The following is a 15,590-nucleotide window of genomic DNA, read 5'->3' as shown; positions in this document are numbered from 1 at the left end:
ATGACTTCAAAATTCCAGCAAACCATAGTTCCTGTCCCGAATACCAGTCATGTCACCAAATACCTACTGAATATTTCAAAGTACAAAAGAACTTTCAAAGGGTAATGGACATTTTAAGGAGCATATGAGGCATCTCAAATTCATTATACCCCAAAACAGAACTCAGTATCTTTCTTCTCAAACCCTATCTTCTTCCAAATCTTCATACTATTATCCTTCCAGTCACCCAAGTTTGTAACCTACCTGTCACCCTCAACTCCTCACTCAACCCACAGAGCCAATCAATTACTGAGTCTTCTTTTTTAACCCTATTTTACAGTTGAAGAAAGGACTTGCCCAGGTCACACAAGAAGTGTCTGAAGCCATATATAAATGGGTCATCCTGATTTCAGGTGCAGACTTCTCTCTACTGCATTACCTTGTACCTCAAAACACAAAACAGGAAAACAAAATTATTCCAATGAGAATGAAAAAATGGGATTTGTCCAAACCAACCAATGTTGACACATAGGGAACTCACCAACCAATTTCTAAAGAAATGTACAGAAGCAACAAGTAACAAAGAATGAATTGAAGAGCTTAGCTAAAGTAAGAAACAAAGCCTGCAAACTAGGAACTGTAATGAGCATGTATTCAATGCCTAGGAAAATTCTACAAGTCATTAAAGAAACAGTTATTTAACTTCTATAAAGGAACAATTATTAACCACAAAACCCTTTTTTAAAAACAAGATTACTAAAATAAAAAGATGCTGTGGAATTATTAGAAGGCACTCCCTTCTCACCTCTGTGCTTTTAGAACCTCTTATTTTATTCAAATATACAAAAATATCTAAAGCACCTTTTTTTGTAGTAGCAAAGAAATGGAAATTAAGGGGATGGTGCCAGAAAGGAAAAACCTAAACAAATTTTATATGAATGTAATATAATATTGCTGTGCTTTAAGATATAACAGAAGGAATTGTTTCAGACAAACTTGGGAAGACAAAGTGAACTGAGCAGAATCTGGAGAATAATTTATACAATAACATTGTAAATAAAAACAAATTTGAAAGACTGAACACTAATCAATGCAATGCCAAACCACCATTTTAAAAGACCAGTGAAGAAACCCTCTACTTACTTCTTGATAGAGAGGTAATAAACTGGAAGTACAGAATTATGCATACACTTTCTGACACAATCAAGAAGGGGATTTCTTTTCCATATCTATACATATTGAATATATGGAATTTAGTTTACTTTCAAAGGAGGTGGGATGAAAAGTTGGGGGAAAAACGGGGGACATATGGCAATGTTCAACTTATTTGATGTTAATTAAATACAGAATAATAAAATGGCCCTCCATGTTTCCTTTAAAACTCTTTTTAAGGTTCACTTTCTATATTAAATCAGTTCGAATTTCCTAACTACTAATGCCTTCCCTCAAAAAATATACATTTTATTTTGCACACATTATGTGCATGTCCTCTCCACCCAAAGACTGTAATCATCTTGAGGAGTAACTACTGTTTCCATTTTTGTCTTTATATATCCAGTATTGATTAACAAGAGTCTAGAAAAAGCCTCTTTTGTTGACAGTTTAAAAAAGAAAAAAATTTTTAGGCTTTCACCACTGAATTAAATGACAAGTTGAATAAAAGCCACAATTTTGACCAGAATACATACCAAGCAGAAAGTCTTAAAGAATTCCTTGAATATGCACCAAAACCACAAAGAAACCTGTTATTTCACCCACTTCAAACCACAAAATTATCAACCAAAGTCATTACCTGCTTAAAGTAAGGTAAAAAGACAAAAAGCAGCTGTGCTCTCAGCACACTTCCTACACAGCAAGCTCAGGCAAACCACTACATACACTATCTTATCTATAAGCAATACATTGGTGCTTATATGGATGCTTTTCTACAAGTTTTCTCCAGTGCCTTCTGGATAATAGGGAGGATAATAGGGAGTCAATAGGGAGGGAGTTAGGAGAGAGCATGATGTAATGGAAAGAACACTAGACTTGTAACAGCAGAAGACCTAATTTCTAGCAGGAGCCCTGTCATTAACTTTCCTCATGACCTTGGGCAAATCACTTAAATTCTTCAAGTCTATTTCCTCATCAATTAAAAAAAGGGGCTGGACTAAATGATCTTCAAGGTTTCTCTTTGAATGAAAGTTAACTGTGAATCACAGGTTCCCCTCTTCTGATCCACTACCTAGTAGAAAAAAAAATTTAAGGGGGAAGAGGTCTAAGGGATTTCTAAAAGCAAATTCTAAATATACTGATCACTTAAACTCAGTCAACTTGTCTTTTTAATCATCACCTGCTAAGCACTGTGCAAGTATAAAGAAAATAGAAGCCCTAACTCATAAGGAGCTTCTCCATTATAATAAGAGACAAGTACATATCAAAATATATAATGAGGCATAAAGTGAATAAATATACAAACACAAAGTAGATAAATTCAAGACAGTTTGGGAAGGAGGTCTCTAGCCCTAGAGGAGGAAATCAGGAAGGGTTTATGTAAAAGATGGTGCCTGAGCTACATCTTTAAGAGACATGAAGTAGACACCTATCAGATTGGCTAAAATGATCAAAAAAGAAAGCAACGAATGTCAGAGGGAAAGTGGAAAAATTGTGACATAATTGGTGAAGCTGTAAACTAATACAACATAATACAAACTAATTCTGGAGTGTAAGATTAAAATTAATATCCAATAACTCCAAGTATTATATTTTATAATATTTATTAATAGTCACTTGAAGTAAAAGAAATGAAAGGGCAAAAGTAAAAGCCTGAGTAAAGCCAGCTTTCAAACCAGACACAATCAGAGGTCACACAAAAATTTTATCTCCAAAACATAAGGACATAATGTGAGAACAAAAGTGGTATGCTGGGAGAGTGAGTCCTGAGGTGCAAATTTCTAATTACACAAGAGCAATCTGGAACCATACCCAAAGGGCCATCAATCTATGTATACTCTTTGACCCAGCATACCACTACTAGGTCTGTATTCCAAAAAGATTAAAGAAAAAGGAAAAGTACATGAATGACTTGATCTCGGGAACCACTCTGTCCACGGCTTTGGGGGTCCTCGACTAGGTATGTCAGCAAAGCCGTAAATGAGTGATGGGAAGACAGTTGAGAATGTCAGCCTGGGTCAAGCTCTGTATGGAACTGCTCCTCTAGGCCCAGGGTTGGCTTTATTTTTATACCCCAGTGATTACATACTTTCTTGGCAAACAGCTACATTCAACATACATGTTCAAATGCAGATAATTGGATAAGTGATACATTAACTTTTAACAAATCGTTTGATTAACTTTCTGTGATCATTCTATATACTTATAGTGTTACTATTAATTATATCATTTTTCTAATGTTACATTGGGGGTTTCCAAGACAGATTTCAGTTGGTAAAATAAGTCATTGAGGCATGGCATACTGAACGGTAATTAATAAACTTGCTCAGGAGAGCTTGTTGCAGGCCTGTACATTGGGTGGGGAATTTTGAGTGCAGCTTTGTTAGAAGTTATATGCATAAGCAGAAGTTAACCCATGATAGTCTTTAGGTTTGATTTTGTATGTATGATCTTTTGGTGATATTCTAGGGGGATAATGTGGAGCATTAGTATTTTGCTCTCATATTTTTCCTGAAGCTAGGGAAAGAACAATAATCATAGCAATTCCAATAGTAAGATATGTTAGTGAAAGAAGTCACACAGAGTGGAGCTGAGTGGGTATCTCCATCCTTCCTAGGGGCCACTTTGTGACCTTCTGGTTTCCACGTGCAACTGTGTTAAACAGCATGGCTTTGATGGCTCCCAGCACATAAATGTACAAAAATATTTAGAGCAACTCTTTTTGTAGTGGCAAAGAATTGGAAACTGAGGGGGGGGGTGTAATCAAGTGGGAAAACAAGCTGTGGTATATGGTTGTAATGGAATAGTATTATACCATAAGAAATGACGAAAAGGATGATTTCAGAAAAAATTGGACTTACATGAACTAATGCAAAATGAGAACTAGAAGAATACTGTCCATAATAACAGAAATATTGTGAAGGACTTAATTGTTATTAGCAACGCACAGACTAAAAATAACTCCAAAGGACTCATAATGAAAAATGCCATCCACAGTCATAAAAGGAATTATCAGTGAAGGCAGATTGAAGCATACTATTTTTCACTTTATTTCTTCCTTCATGAGTTTTTTCTTGTATGTACTATATGTCTTATGGAGAATATAGAAATATGTATTGCATGACAACATTGGTATAACATCAGATTATTTACCAACTCAGGGAATAAGAGAATTTGTGTAGAAAACAATTGTTGAAAACTGTTTCTATCTGTAAGGGGGGGGGGGGGAAAGAAGCCATGATTATGAGGGAGGAAGAGTACATTCCAACATGGGGGATGGTTAGAAGAAAAGCAGAGACAGAAGAGTCTGGCTGTCATATGTGATCTGAAGAAAATGAAGGTCTTTTAGACTAGTATAAGAAATGGGAGTGTTTTCCAATGAAGCTGGAAAGGTATGTTGGGACAAGGCTGTGAAAGGCTTTCAAACCCAAACAAATTTTTATTTTATTTTAGAAGCAAAAGAAAGCCATTGCAAAATTGGGACATTAATGCATTGCTGGTGGAATTGTGAATTGATCCAACCATTCTGGATGGCAATTTGGAACTAGGCCCAAAGGGTCCTAAATGACTGCCTGTCCTTTGATCCAGCCATACCACTGCTGAGTTTATACTCCAAAGAGATAATAAGGAAAAAGACTTGTACAGAAATATTTATAGCCACACTCTCTGTGGTGGCAAAAAATTGGAAAATTGATTGGGGAATAGCTGAACAAATTGTGGTATCTGATGGTGGTGGAATACTATTGTGCTGAAAGGAATAATGAACTGGAGAAATTCCATGTGAACTGGAATGACCCCCAGGAATTGATGCGTAGGGAAAGGAGCAGAACCAGGAAAACATCATACACAAAGATGGATACACTGTGGCACAGTCGAATATAATGAACTTCTCTACTAGCAGCAATGCAATAATACAAAACATGTTTGAGAGACTTATGAAAAAGAATGCTATCCGCATCCAGAGAAAGAGCTGTGGGAGTAGACACCCAGAAGAAAAACAACTGCTTGACTACATGGGTCGATGGGGATATGATTGAGGATGTAGACTCTAAATGATCATCCTAGTGCAAATATCAATAATATGGAAATAGGTCTTGATCAATGACACATGTAAAACCCAGTGGAATTTCTTGTTGGCTATGGAAGGGGGCTAAGAGGAGGGGAAGGAAAGAACATGAATCATGCAACCATGGAAAAATATTCTAAATTAATTAATTTTAATAAAAAATTTTCAAATTAAAAATAAAAGCCATTGGAATTATTTGAGTAAAGGAGTCTCACAGGGTCAAATCTGCACTTAAATCTGCAAATAAACTACTTTGGCAACATGCATAGAATGGACTGGAGTGGAAAGAGACGAGGCAGAGACTCCAATTGGGAGGTTGTTGCAATAACCTGAGCAAAAGTTGATGAGGTATGCAGTCAAGTATAATACTAAGAGTAGGAAACCGAAACAGTAAAGCCTGGTAATGTCTTCATCAGACATGGGGAATGTTTGAAGATAGGTGGGGAAAGAGAATGTTCAGTTTTAGATACACTGGGTTTAAGATAGCTACTTAATATCTAGTTTAAAATAACAGACAAGCAAATGGTGACACTGAAGCTTGCAGGAAAGACTGGAACTTGATATGGAGATGGGAGAGCAATTTGCATAGATACATATGTGTATGTATGCATATATATATGTATATATACATATATATATATATTCAAAACCCTGAGAGCCGATAATGATGCTGAAGAGTACAGAAAGAGAAAAGACCAAGTACAAGACTCGAGGAACACCCACAATAAATCCTGCACGATAAGGATGATGAACCAACAAGGCAGACAGACTGAAAAGGAACAATGCAGGCAGATGGTGAACTAGGAGAACAGTGTCACAAAAACCCAGAGAAAAAGTAGAAGGGAGAGGGTAACCAAGACTGTCAAATGCAGGAGAGAGGTCAAGAAGGATTAGGTCTAAGAAGATATCAACATATCTAGCAATTAAGAGATCAATGATAATTTTGCAGAAGGCAGTTTCAATAACAATGAGGTCAAAAAGCAGACTGCAAATGAAGAAGTGAGAGGAGTAGAAGTGAAAGCAGAAAGCTGAGAGGAATAAATAACTCAAGGAAAAAACAATGAGTAAATAGCTAACTTGTTTGTTCCTACATTCCTTTCTTCCACCTCTCCAGCCCTCACCAGAGCTTCATATTATCACTTTTCAAGCTTTCCTCACACCCAAATCAAAAAGTTGTTAAGTACCTGGACTTGATAAACAAGTATAGATCAATTCAATCACACTACACAAAGGAAAGTATGGCTAATACAAAGAACATTTACCAAATACAGTTTTCTGCAAGGTCAAAATTAGTTAAGCTTCATCTCTAGGAAGTCTAATGCAGAAAACAGAACACCTCCAGAGATCCTACTGTGATAAGTCAAGCTGATAGAAAGCTTCACATGGAGTGTGCTCTGGTACTATCACCAACAGCAAATGACAACTGAGCATCCAATTTCCTAAGTAGTCCCAAACTGAAGAGAATTCTTGCAGGAAACCATTTTAGATTCATACTTGCCTGTCCTTTCAAACGATAAAGAATAGGTTATCCTAACTTGGATTCAAAGTCCCCCTTATACTAAAGTCCACAATACTCTTAAGAGCTGCCCCAATAAGGTTAAAATAGAATAAAAATTCAATAAATTAAAATACAATAAAACATAGATAATGTGAATATGTGGTTTTCTAAGTCAATATGTGACCAGAACCTTTCTGTACAATGTAGTAGTCCCTATTTCTTTTTGAGTTTCAAACTACCACTTTTGTCTACTTAGAGAAGACAAAAAAATTTAGAGGTTGGGGAAAAATAAAAAGTTAGAAAAAGGAGAAAGCCTATCAGCCCTTAAAGCTTTCAGAGGAAAAAAAAATTGAAGTTTTCAAATGTATTTCTCTTCCTTGCCATAGTCCCCTCTCTGTTCACAAAGATATTGGCACTCTACTAAGAAAAAGATGAGTGTTTTATTTTATTTCATGAATATGTAACTTGGGACACTAAAGTGAATGTGTCTCTGGTTATTTTAAGCTGGCTTCATGGCAGATCCTACTGAAAAGAAAAGCAGATGCAATTAGTGTCACACCATAGTCTAGTACAATACTAAAAAACATTCAGAGACATTCCTATAAATTATTTCTCTGGTCAACTCCACTAATTTAACAGCTGTCAAACTTAGCCCAAAATGAGGAAACAATTTTATCATCTACAAGGATAATAGAGAGAAAAGAATAGGAGGCAATGGAGCAGGCATTGAACTTGACCCAAGTCTGAATTCAGGTGCTGTCATTTTCCTACTTGTATAATAAGCTTGTCCCTTTATCCCTCTTGACCTCAGTTTCCTCATATGTAAAATGAAATAAGGAAGGGCTTACTGGGTAATAGAGCTAGAGCAAGAAGGAGCCTCTAGTATACCATACACTCACTTTACAGATAAAGAAACCTGAGCTCATACACTTAGTAATAAACTTCAGAATCAGGATCTGAACTCAAGTCCTCTGACTTGAGCCAGTATGCACTGATTAAAACAAATCTCTAAGGTCCCTTCCAACTCTAATGACCAAAGCCACTTTGTGCATTTTAGTGCAAAGAAGTAAAAAATCTCTTAAAATCACCTAATTTTGGAATCTGAAATGATTACTTCAAGAGAAGATCATAGAATTAGAATGGGAAAGGATCTAACCCAATTCTTTTTTTTTTTAACCCTTCCTTCAGTCTTAGAAACAATATTTTGTATTGGTACCAAGGCAGAAGTATGGCAGGGGTTAGGCAATGGGGGTTAAGTGACTTGCCCAGGGTCACACAGCTAGTAAGTGGCTGAGGTCAAATTGGAACCCAGGACCTCCCATCTCTGAGCCTGGCTCTCAATCCACTGAACCCCCCTAGGTACCCCCTAGCTCAATTCTTATAGATGAAGAGGGAGAGGTTCCTAGATTTGTCCAAGGTCACAAAGGTAAAAGCAAAAAACATCAATCATCTTTTCTAGAGTATTAGTTTTTTAAGTGAATACAAATCTCTTAGATTTGGTACTTTCCCCTAAAACTAAAATTAGGCAGTTCCAGGGTGACCATTAGACACAGCTAAATATGTGCAAATTACTCCTTGTTTAAGCACTACAAAAATCTGAAGTACTTTCTGCTGCACCTTCAGACTTATCTACAATAAAATTTGAAAAAAGCAGGTTAAGAGGGCATACACATGGCTCAGTGGCTTGAGAGTCAGAAGTAGAGATGGGAGGTCCTGGATTCAAATGTAGCCTCAGATATTTCCTAGCTGTGTGACCCTGGGCAAATCACTTAACCCCTATTGCCTAACCCTTACAGCTCTTCTGCCAAGGAACCAATACACAATATTAGTTCTCAATTAGTTCACAATATTAGCCTAAGGGTAAGGGCTTAAAAAAAAGAAAGAAGGAAAAAGCAGTTTAATTCTCACCCCTCCTTCACCCATACCTAAAATAAAAGTAGTGCCATTTATAGGATAAAGTTAAAGCAATGCAAAATTTAAGTTACTTTTCACTTTACCCCAGTGATAAAAATCATAGCTCTCCTGTTAAATGTCTATTTTAAGAATTAAGCATATGAATGAACTATAAAAATAAAATTCTCTGTCCATTTTAAGGGAAAATAGTCTTAAACCTTATATTAAGATTTAAGGGTTCTATGCAGAATAGAAACATTCTGTCAACATGTATGCCTTTTTTTTCCAGAAAAAAAAAAACTTCTATAATGATGACGAATAAGGGTAACAACAAACTATTTTCAAGTCCAGCCATTTCAGTTGGCTGAATCTCAGAAAAATCTAAATGAAAGATGATGCTAATAAATTCAAGAAAGTATTTGATTCAATAATATGAAGAATAAGACTCATACAAACTTTTGAACAATAACCCAAATGGCCAAAGGTTTGATCTTACAAGCTTTTAATTAGCCTAGGACTAAAATTCCAGTGGGCTGGAAAGAGGGGGAGGGGGAGGGAGGGAAAGAGAGATGGGTAGAGGGAGAGAGGATATGAGAGAGAGAATCCTTTTACTAGGAAGTATTTGGAAAATTGCTATTGCAAATAATAAAAGGAGACATAGGTTCTGATTATTAAATTTGTAAACTTTTCAAAGGCAGGACACCATGACAAATAATTTAGTATCTTGTGAAGACGCATGTAAAGACCTCAAATATTTCTTGAATGCTACTTTGGGGGGTAGGGGGAAATATGTATCCCTAACAAAAACTAAATGCTTGGCTCTCTACCCCCAATACCTCCTCACTTTAGAAAAAAAGAGGTTTTAATGAAAACTGATAAATCAAAGAAGAGTTTTAAAACATCTTTATATAACTACACTGAACTGGTTGCCATTGAAGAAGATCTCTTTAACTGCTCCTGTTGAAACCTGCAAAATGTAAATCAAGCCTTTGTAAGACTAACTAAAATAGAGTTCCCCCTCAGGGCTCTACAAATACCACAGTGAAGTCACTGAAGTGCTCAGCAAGTCATTCTAGAGACCTAGAATAAACTCATTCTCAAGGTTTTCTTGGAAAAAAAAGTCTTTTTAAATTAAACATTTCTTGAATCAAACAAGGAATAAGCCATTTCTATATATCAATTACTCCAATTTAAACTCATAAAGATATATTCAGATATAACTAAAAATGTCTCACCCTATGCCTATGTGTCAAAAATTTCAGGACTTAAAAAATATTTATTTCAATCTAATAAGGTTAATGTTTAGGTTTTTTCCTAATCTTCAAAGGTCAAGTCTACACTGTACCACTACCTCTCAAAACCTTCATCCAAGATTATTAGGTTAACCAATGAGATTATTTCATAATTTAAAAAAAAAAAACCTTCACCTATGGAATCTATCAGCTACCTTTCAGAGATTGGTAAAATTGTCACTAAAAACAAAGAGGTCATATTTTCTTACAGTAGAAGTTAAAAACAAAACTCTAAGAAAGAACAGCCCCTGACAGGATCTCTAACACAATAGTTAAGAATGCAGATTTCCACAGTAAGGGTAGCAAATTATATTCTACAATACTATGGCTATATGAATATAAGGCATTTAAAATAGGCCACTGCAGAATCAATTCTTGGATTTCCTAGCTTTTGTACAAGAGGTGATGATTCTGTAACAATATGAACTTGTTTTCCTTTAAGAAATGTTTATCATTCTAAGAAAAAATACCTCCAGTTCAAATGACTTTGTAATAAATGGCCACCAAGAACGTGATTTTGCTCATTTTAGAGTTGTCCATTCAATATTTAGTAATATTCTCAGCTAGAACACTAGAAAAAATTAGTTGCAGAATCTAGCAAATCTATATGCTCTCAAAAACAGAGCACATTTGTCTAAAGGCATGAAAAATTAATAATTACACAGTCCCATAACCTGAATTCACAGGACATTAGCAGATGCTCTTTAAATCAGCAATGCAAGCTGGCACCCTAAATTCTACTCCACATCACTTTAATAAAATCTAGTGTGTTTCATTTCCAATTTCTTATCTTATATTTTTAATTTCTAAAGAAGTCTCAAAAAGACCAAAATTAGAATCCCTACTTCCAATGAAAAAAATCTATTCAACTTATTTTTAAACACCATATCTAGTAATTCATGCAACCACATAAGATAAAAATAATTTTGGTCAGTCTCTTAAGTACTGTGTACACACAGTAGATGCTTAATAACAAAAATAATCTCTCCCCTCTTTTACCCCATCTTTTCCACCTCACCAAAACACCCCACACCCCCAAACATTTAAAAACTAAAATATTAACAATTTTGAGTATTGAGGGAAATGTGGTCCAGCAATCAAAAGTATGTACATCTATATATCCATATATTTTTGTATATTTATATTCTAATCCTAGTTGTCCAGTGTTCTTTATATTCTTACCCAGCTGATTAACTTGCATCCTAAATTCTAAAATTCTTTGATTTCTAAAACTATAAATTCTAAAGAATACAATAAATTTCCAAGATGACTAACAATTTTATTCAGAAATTACTCATAGAGGTTTAGGATTAAATGTTTTCATAAATCGGTCATTACAACTATAATTCTGAACTTGGGAGCAAAACATTTCATGGATGAATATTCACAAATAAGAATACTTAAGCAAAAGATTACATTTAACAGTTATTAAAAATGAAATTAAGGTTTTTAGGACACCCTCCTCGAAGAAGGAAAAAAGTGTGCATATGTGTTTGTTTTGTGACAGGTATACCAATAAACAAATTAAAAGATAAATAGGCACAATGTTATATTAATCTGAAAGGTTAACCAAATTATAATCAAACTCCAACTAGCAATTTAATAGCTGAACAATACCTTCTCTATCTAACCTATATAATGAATAGATAATGAAGTAACTAATGTAGAATTCTTAAAGTTCTGTCTGAATTTGGAACTTTAGCCTACATGGTGCCTAGTGTAGAAAACCCAAATATATGAATATACATAGGCCCATCTTGACTTCAGCAAAGGATTCTAATTTGAAAAGACATAACAAGTCCTTCCTAAATTTGGTCCTTTCCATAAGAGGTCAATACATTTCCCAATTTAGAAATGGCCAGCTGAAACTTATTTTTGTTACTGAAAATAAACCTAGAACTTCCTTAAAGCTAAACTCTAACATGAATATGAAAATAAAATTTGTTTAAATACAGAAATTTTCTTTTATGTTAAGGTAGATTATCTCATTGGGGGAAAAACTAATCCAATAGTATTATTATCAACAACTGGAAGAATCCTTCCCTAGACTAATCAAAAAAGCACCTGTTCTAAATTACCTACCCCTGGCTTTGAGTATTTCTGGAGCATTTTAAAAAGTACTTCCTCCATCTCTGAAATTATAGCTGCCTCAGATTTTTCTCTTTAGTGTGAATAGTATGTTAATCAGAAAAAAAAATGTTTTAATTGCCTGAATACTCGGGGCCAAAATAATTTATTTCAAAAGTGCCAAATCCTATTTGCCTCACTTAACTGACTTGCTAATCATAACTTTCAACTGCATTTTTTTAAAAAACACCTCCTGTATTCCAGATATTTTTCTCTTGAAATCTTAGTGTTCAGGAAAGGTTAAGTCTAACAAAATAGGTGCATTAGACAAAAGAAGGGAAAAGAACAATCAGGAGCAAAAGTGACATTTCTTACCAAACTTACATTTCGAAGTACCACATCTATGAATATCAGCTTTATAGATTTAGTCTGTTTAGGAATAATAGCCTAAGAGTAGGTCAGGGGAGTGTATGTTCTCTGGAATTTCATTAAGCGGTGGCTATGATGCAACCAGGTTTCCGATCCTAAAAGGGCTTCTAATTCTTCGAATTGAAGTATTTGTAACTAACTCATATGCTTTTAATTATTGTCACTAAATTCTGTTTTGCTCCCATCTTTTACACATTTAAGAGAAATAGTTAAAAGATCGAAAAACTATTTTGAATACATCAGCAGATCAAACTTGCCCAAACTCCTCCCCCTCGCAGTGAAAATATTTTTCATCCATCCCTTTCCTGACTTCTAAACGATAATTTAAATGTATTTTTACATTCACTTGGAATCAAAGCATGGGAAAATACTCTTAAGATCGGCCAGATAACATACATCGGAAAACTATTTCATTAATTCTAGTGGATTCGGACCTTTTGTCTTCCCTTAAGGAGGATTAGCATTGAAGCAGTTTTGTGGTCCTTAATTAAGGCTCAAAGACACCGTGGGACAGTAACTTTAAAAGTGAATTTGTATTTCAACGAAGCACAGACAAGGGAGGAAGCGGCAGGAAAAAGACACTAGCTTCCCACCCATCCCAATTACTTAGTGAAGATCCTTTACTGTCCAGAGAGGAAGAAGACCCTCCCTGAGGTCGAGTAGGAGTGGAGTTTCCGAGCTACAAAGTCAGGGAAATGTAGACGTGCCCACGAATGATTGAGGATACAGGGATGCTCCGCTGGGGGGAGGGGGAGGGATAGGGGGTGCAAAGAGGGGCAGAGGGGGGGTCCTGAGTTAAAGTCTCGACAGAGAGAGACGCCCTCACAGGGTGGCCCAGCCGGGTCAGCGGATGAAGGGCCCTGGCCAGGTCCAGCGGCTCGGGATTCGGAGAGTGCTTACCCAGGTGCAAGGTGAGGTTAATGGTGCTGGGGTACTGCACTCCGGCCAGCATGGTCTGGCTCTGCCACCAGGTGGTTTCGGCCTGATTGTTGTAGTCGGTCAGGTAGGCGGCTCCGTGCGCCAGGTGGGGCTGCCCAGAGTCGCACAGGTGACACGATTTGGTGACCCCGGTCACCCCGGTCTGCACGCAATACTCCTCGGGCGGGGCGCCGCACGTGTTGGTGGCCACCACGGTCACGTTGAAGGCGGCGTTAACGAACTCGGGCATGCAGCGCTGCGGCCGCCCGTCCTCGTCCGCACACTCGTCCATGGCCGCCGCAGCCCAGCCCGCCAGCAGCGCGGCCGCCAACAGCGGGGCCAGCGCGGCCAGGGGCCTCTGCGGGCCCCGGCGCATCCTGCTCTGCGCGCTACTCAGTCGGGGAGACAGCTCGAGGTCGGCCTCAGCGAACGAGGAGGCGGCGGCGCTGGGAGAGCTGCGTCCGTTCGTCCGCCCGGCGCGCGCTGCCTCTCCGAGAGCTCCACTGCACCCTCTAACCACCCCCACTTCGGGCCGAGGCCGCCGCCGCCCCCTTCCTCCTCCTCCTCCCTCTCCCCTCCGCCCCCCGGGCAGGGACGGCCGTCCCACACCCTAACCCACACCCCCTCCCTCCGGCAGCCGGCCCCGGACTTCCTCGCGTGCCCGTGAGCGCGCCCCCCAAGAGCACCAACGAAGATGCTCCGGAGAGAGGGAGCAGGAGGAAAAGGTCTCCCGACAGCTCTTCAGCTGGCACCGGCGGCGGGCCTCGGAATCCTTCTGCGCAGTCCGCGCGCCATTGACTGCCCAACTGCGGCCACCGCGTAGGGAAGGGGGGGGGGGCGGTGGAGGGCGGGATCGGGAACGTCTCGCGCCCCGTAGTGCGCGCGCCCGATTGGGGGTGGGGGCGGGCGTGAGAAGAGGAGGAGGGGCGTGAGGGTCGGCGAGGTAGGGTGGGGTGGTGAAGAGGGGAGGGAAGGGGAGCTGGGAGAGGCGGGGGGACGCGCGGGAGGTAGGGGGGGAATGGGAGGGTCGGCCCTCGCGGGGCATGCTGGGAGGGAAGGGAAAGTTGGGAAGAGGGATGGGGGCGGGCGGGGCAGGGGGCGGAGAGGACACTGAGTCCCGAGAACCCTCGGCTGTTTCCGTGACTGGAATTCTCTAACTGGGGTAGTGGGAGGCTGAAGGAGCCTTGTGGGGATGGCGAGGGAATCCGGGTTTCTAGGCTGGACCGCTGGGATGGAATGTTGGTTGTGCTCAATGTTGAAGAGATTTTTAACAACTTATTCTCTCTCCGCCTCATCCTTCTAACTCTGCCTACCTGGGACCCGCCCCTAGCCAAATGGGGAGAGGGTCACCACTACCCCAACACTTCCACCTGAAAGTTATAAACAAATAGGGGGAGCCAGAGGTCGCCACTACCACCACCCATCTCCCATCCGCGAGGATTATACCAGCCCATGGCGGAGGTGGGGTCCCCAACTTTCCTCCTACCTGGGACTGCACCAGACAGATTCTGCCCCCACCACCACCACCACCACCACCACCACCTATGACTTCTAGCCAAATTGGGGGCGGGAGGCTGTCACCAGTTTCCCTCCCCCCCCCCCACCTGGGACTGTTCCAGACATATCCGGTGGTAGGGAAGTGGGGGGTCGAGTCACCACGCCCACAGTCTTTCCTAGGAGCAGGGATGTGTTGGGACTTCGGAAGAGCAGAATTGGTTTCCCAGAGACTGAGAACCTTACAGCTGCATCCCAAATGCATTTTGAGTAGTGATTTCCTGTCTCAGAGTTTAAAGTGTAATTTCAGTCATTTTACCAGTGGCTAGGAAGGAAGTGAAAAGGCTGGGAACATTTTTCCCCAGGGTACACCAAACCAACAGCAAAATTATTCCACTGTGTTGTTTGTGTTCTCTCTTTTGCCTTTAAAAGACTCGAAATTGTCTAGATTCTGACATTCTCCTCTTAAGGACTGCTGAGTCACAAAATATTCCCAGTGCCAAAATGAATCAGTTCAGGGACTCAGCGCCAAAAGATCATGAGTTCTAGTCCCAGATCAGAATTTGGGCTATTTTCCAACGCTGATATTGCAAGGAAAAAAGAAGATCCCAAAGTACAAGCATACCTTACTCTAAACCTGGGTGTTCAAGCTTTTTGAAAAATATGTGACATCTATATAGCTTTTAAAGTACTCTCATTTTCATCCTCAGCAACTTTGAGATGCTTCCTGGAAACCTAGACCAAGCAGCAAAGTTTAGATATATAAATATATTTATATATGCATACTTACACATATATGTAC

At 39.1% G+C, this 15,590-nt stretch overlaps 1 protein-coding gene across 1 annotated transcript in view; it reads right to left on the bottom strand.

Moving 5' to 3' along the window:
- LAMC1 (laminin subunit gamma 1) overlaps nt 1-13,914 on the bottom strand; it is a 165,530-nt gene extending 151,616 nt beyond the window's left edge. The window contains exon 1 of the mRNA XM_007480933.2: nt 13,277-13,914. Within this exon, the coding sequence (XP_007480995.2) occupies nt 13,277-13,670 (394 nt within the window). The 5' untranslated portion in view covers nt 13,671-13,914. The remainder of the gene's footprint in view (nt 1-13,276) is intronic.
- Between the last annotated feature and the right edge of the window lie 1,676 nt (nt 13,915-15,590).

This window comes from Monodelphis domestica, chromosome 2 (genome assembly GCF_027887165.1).
Source record: "Monodelphis domestica isolate mMonDom1 chromosome 2, mMonDom1.pri, whole genome shotgun sequence".
Lineage (NCBI taxonomy): Eukaryota > Metazoa > Chordata > Mammalia > Didelphimorphia > Didelphidae > Monodelphis > Monodelphis domestica.
This window is presented reverse-complemented; position numbering and strand designations above follow the sequence as displayed.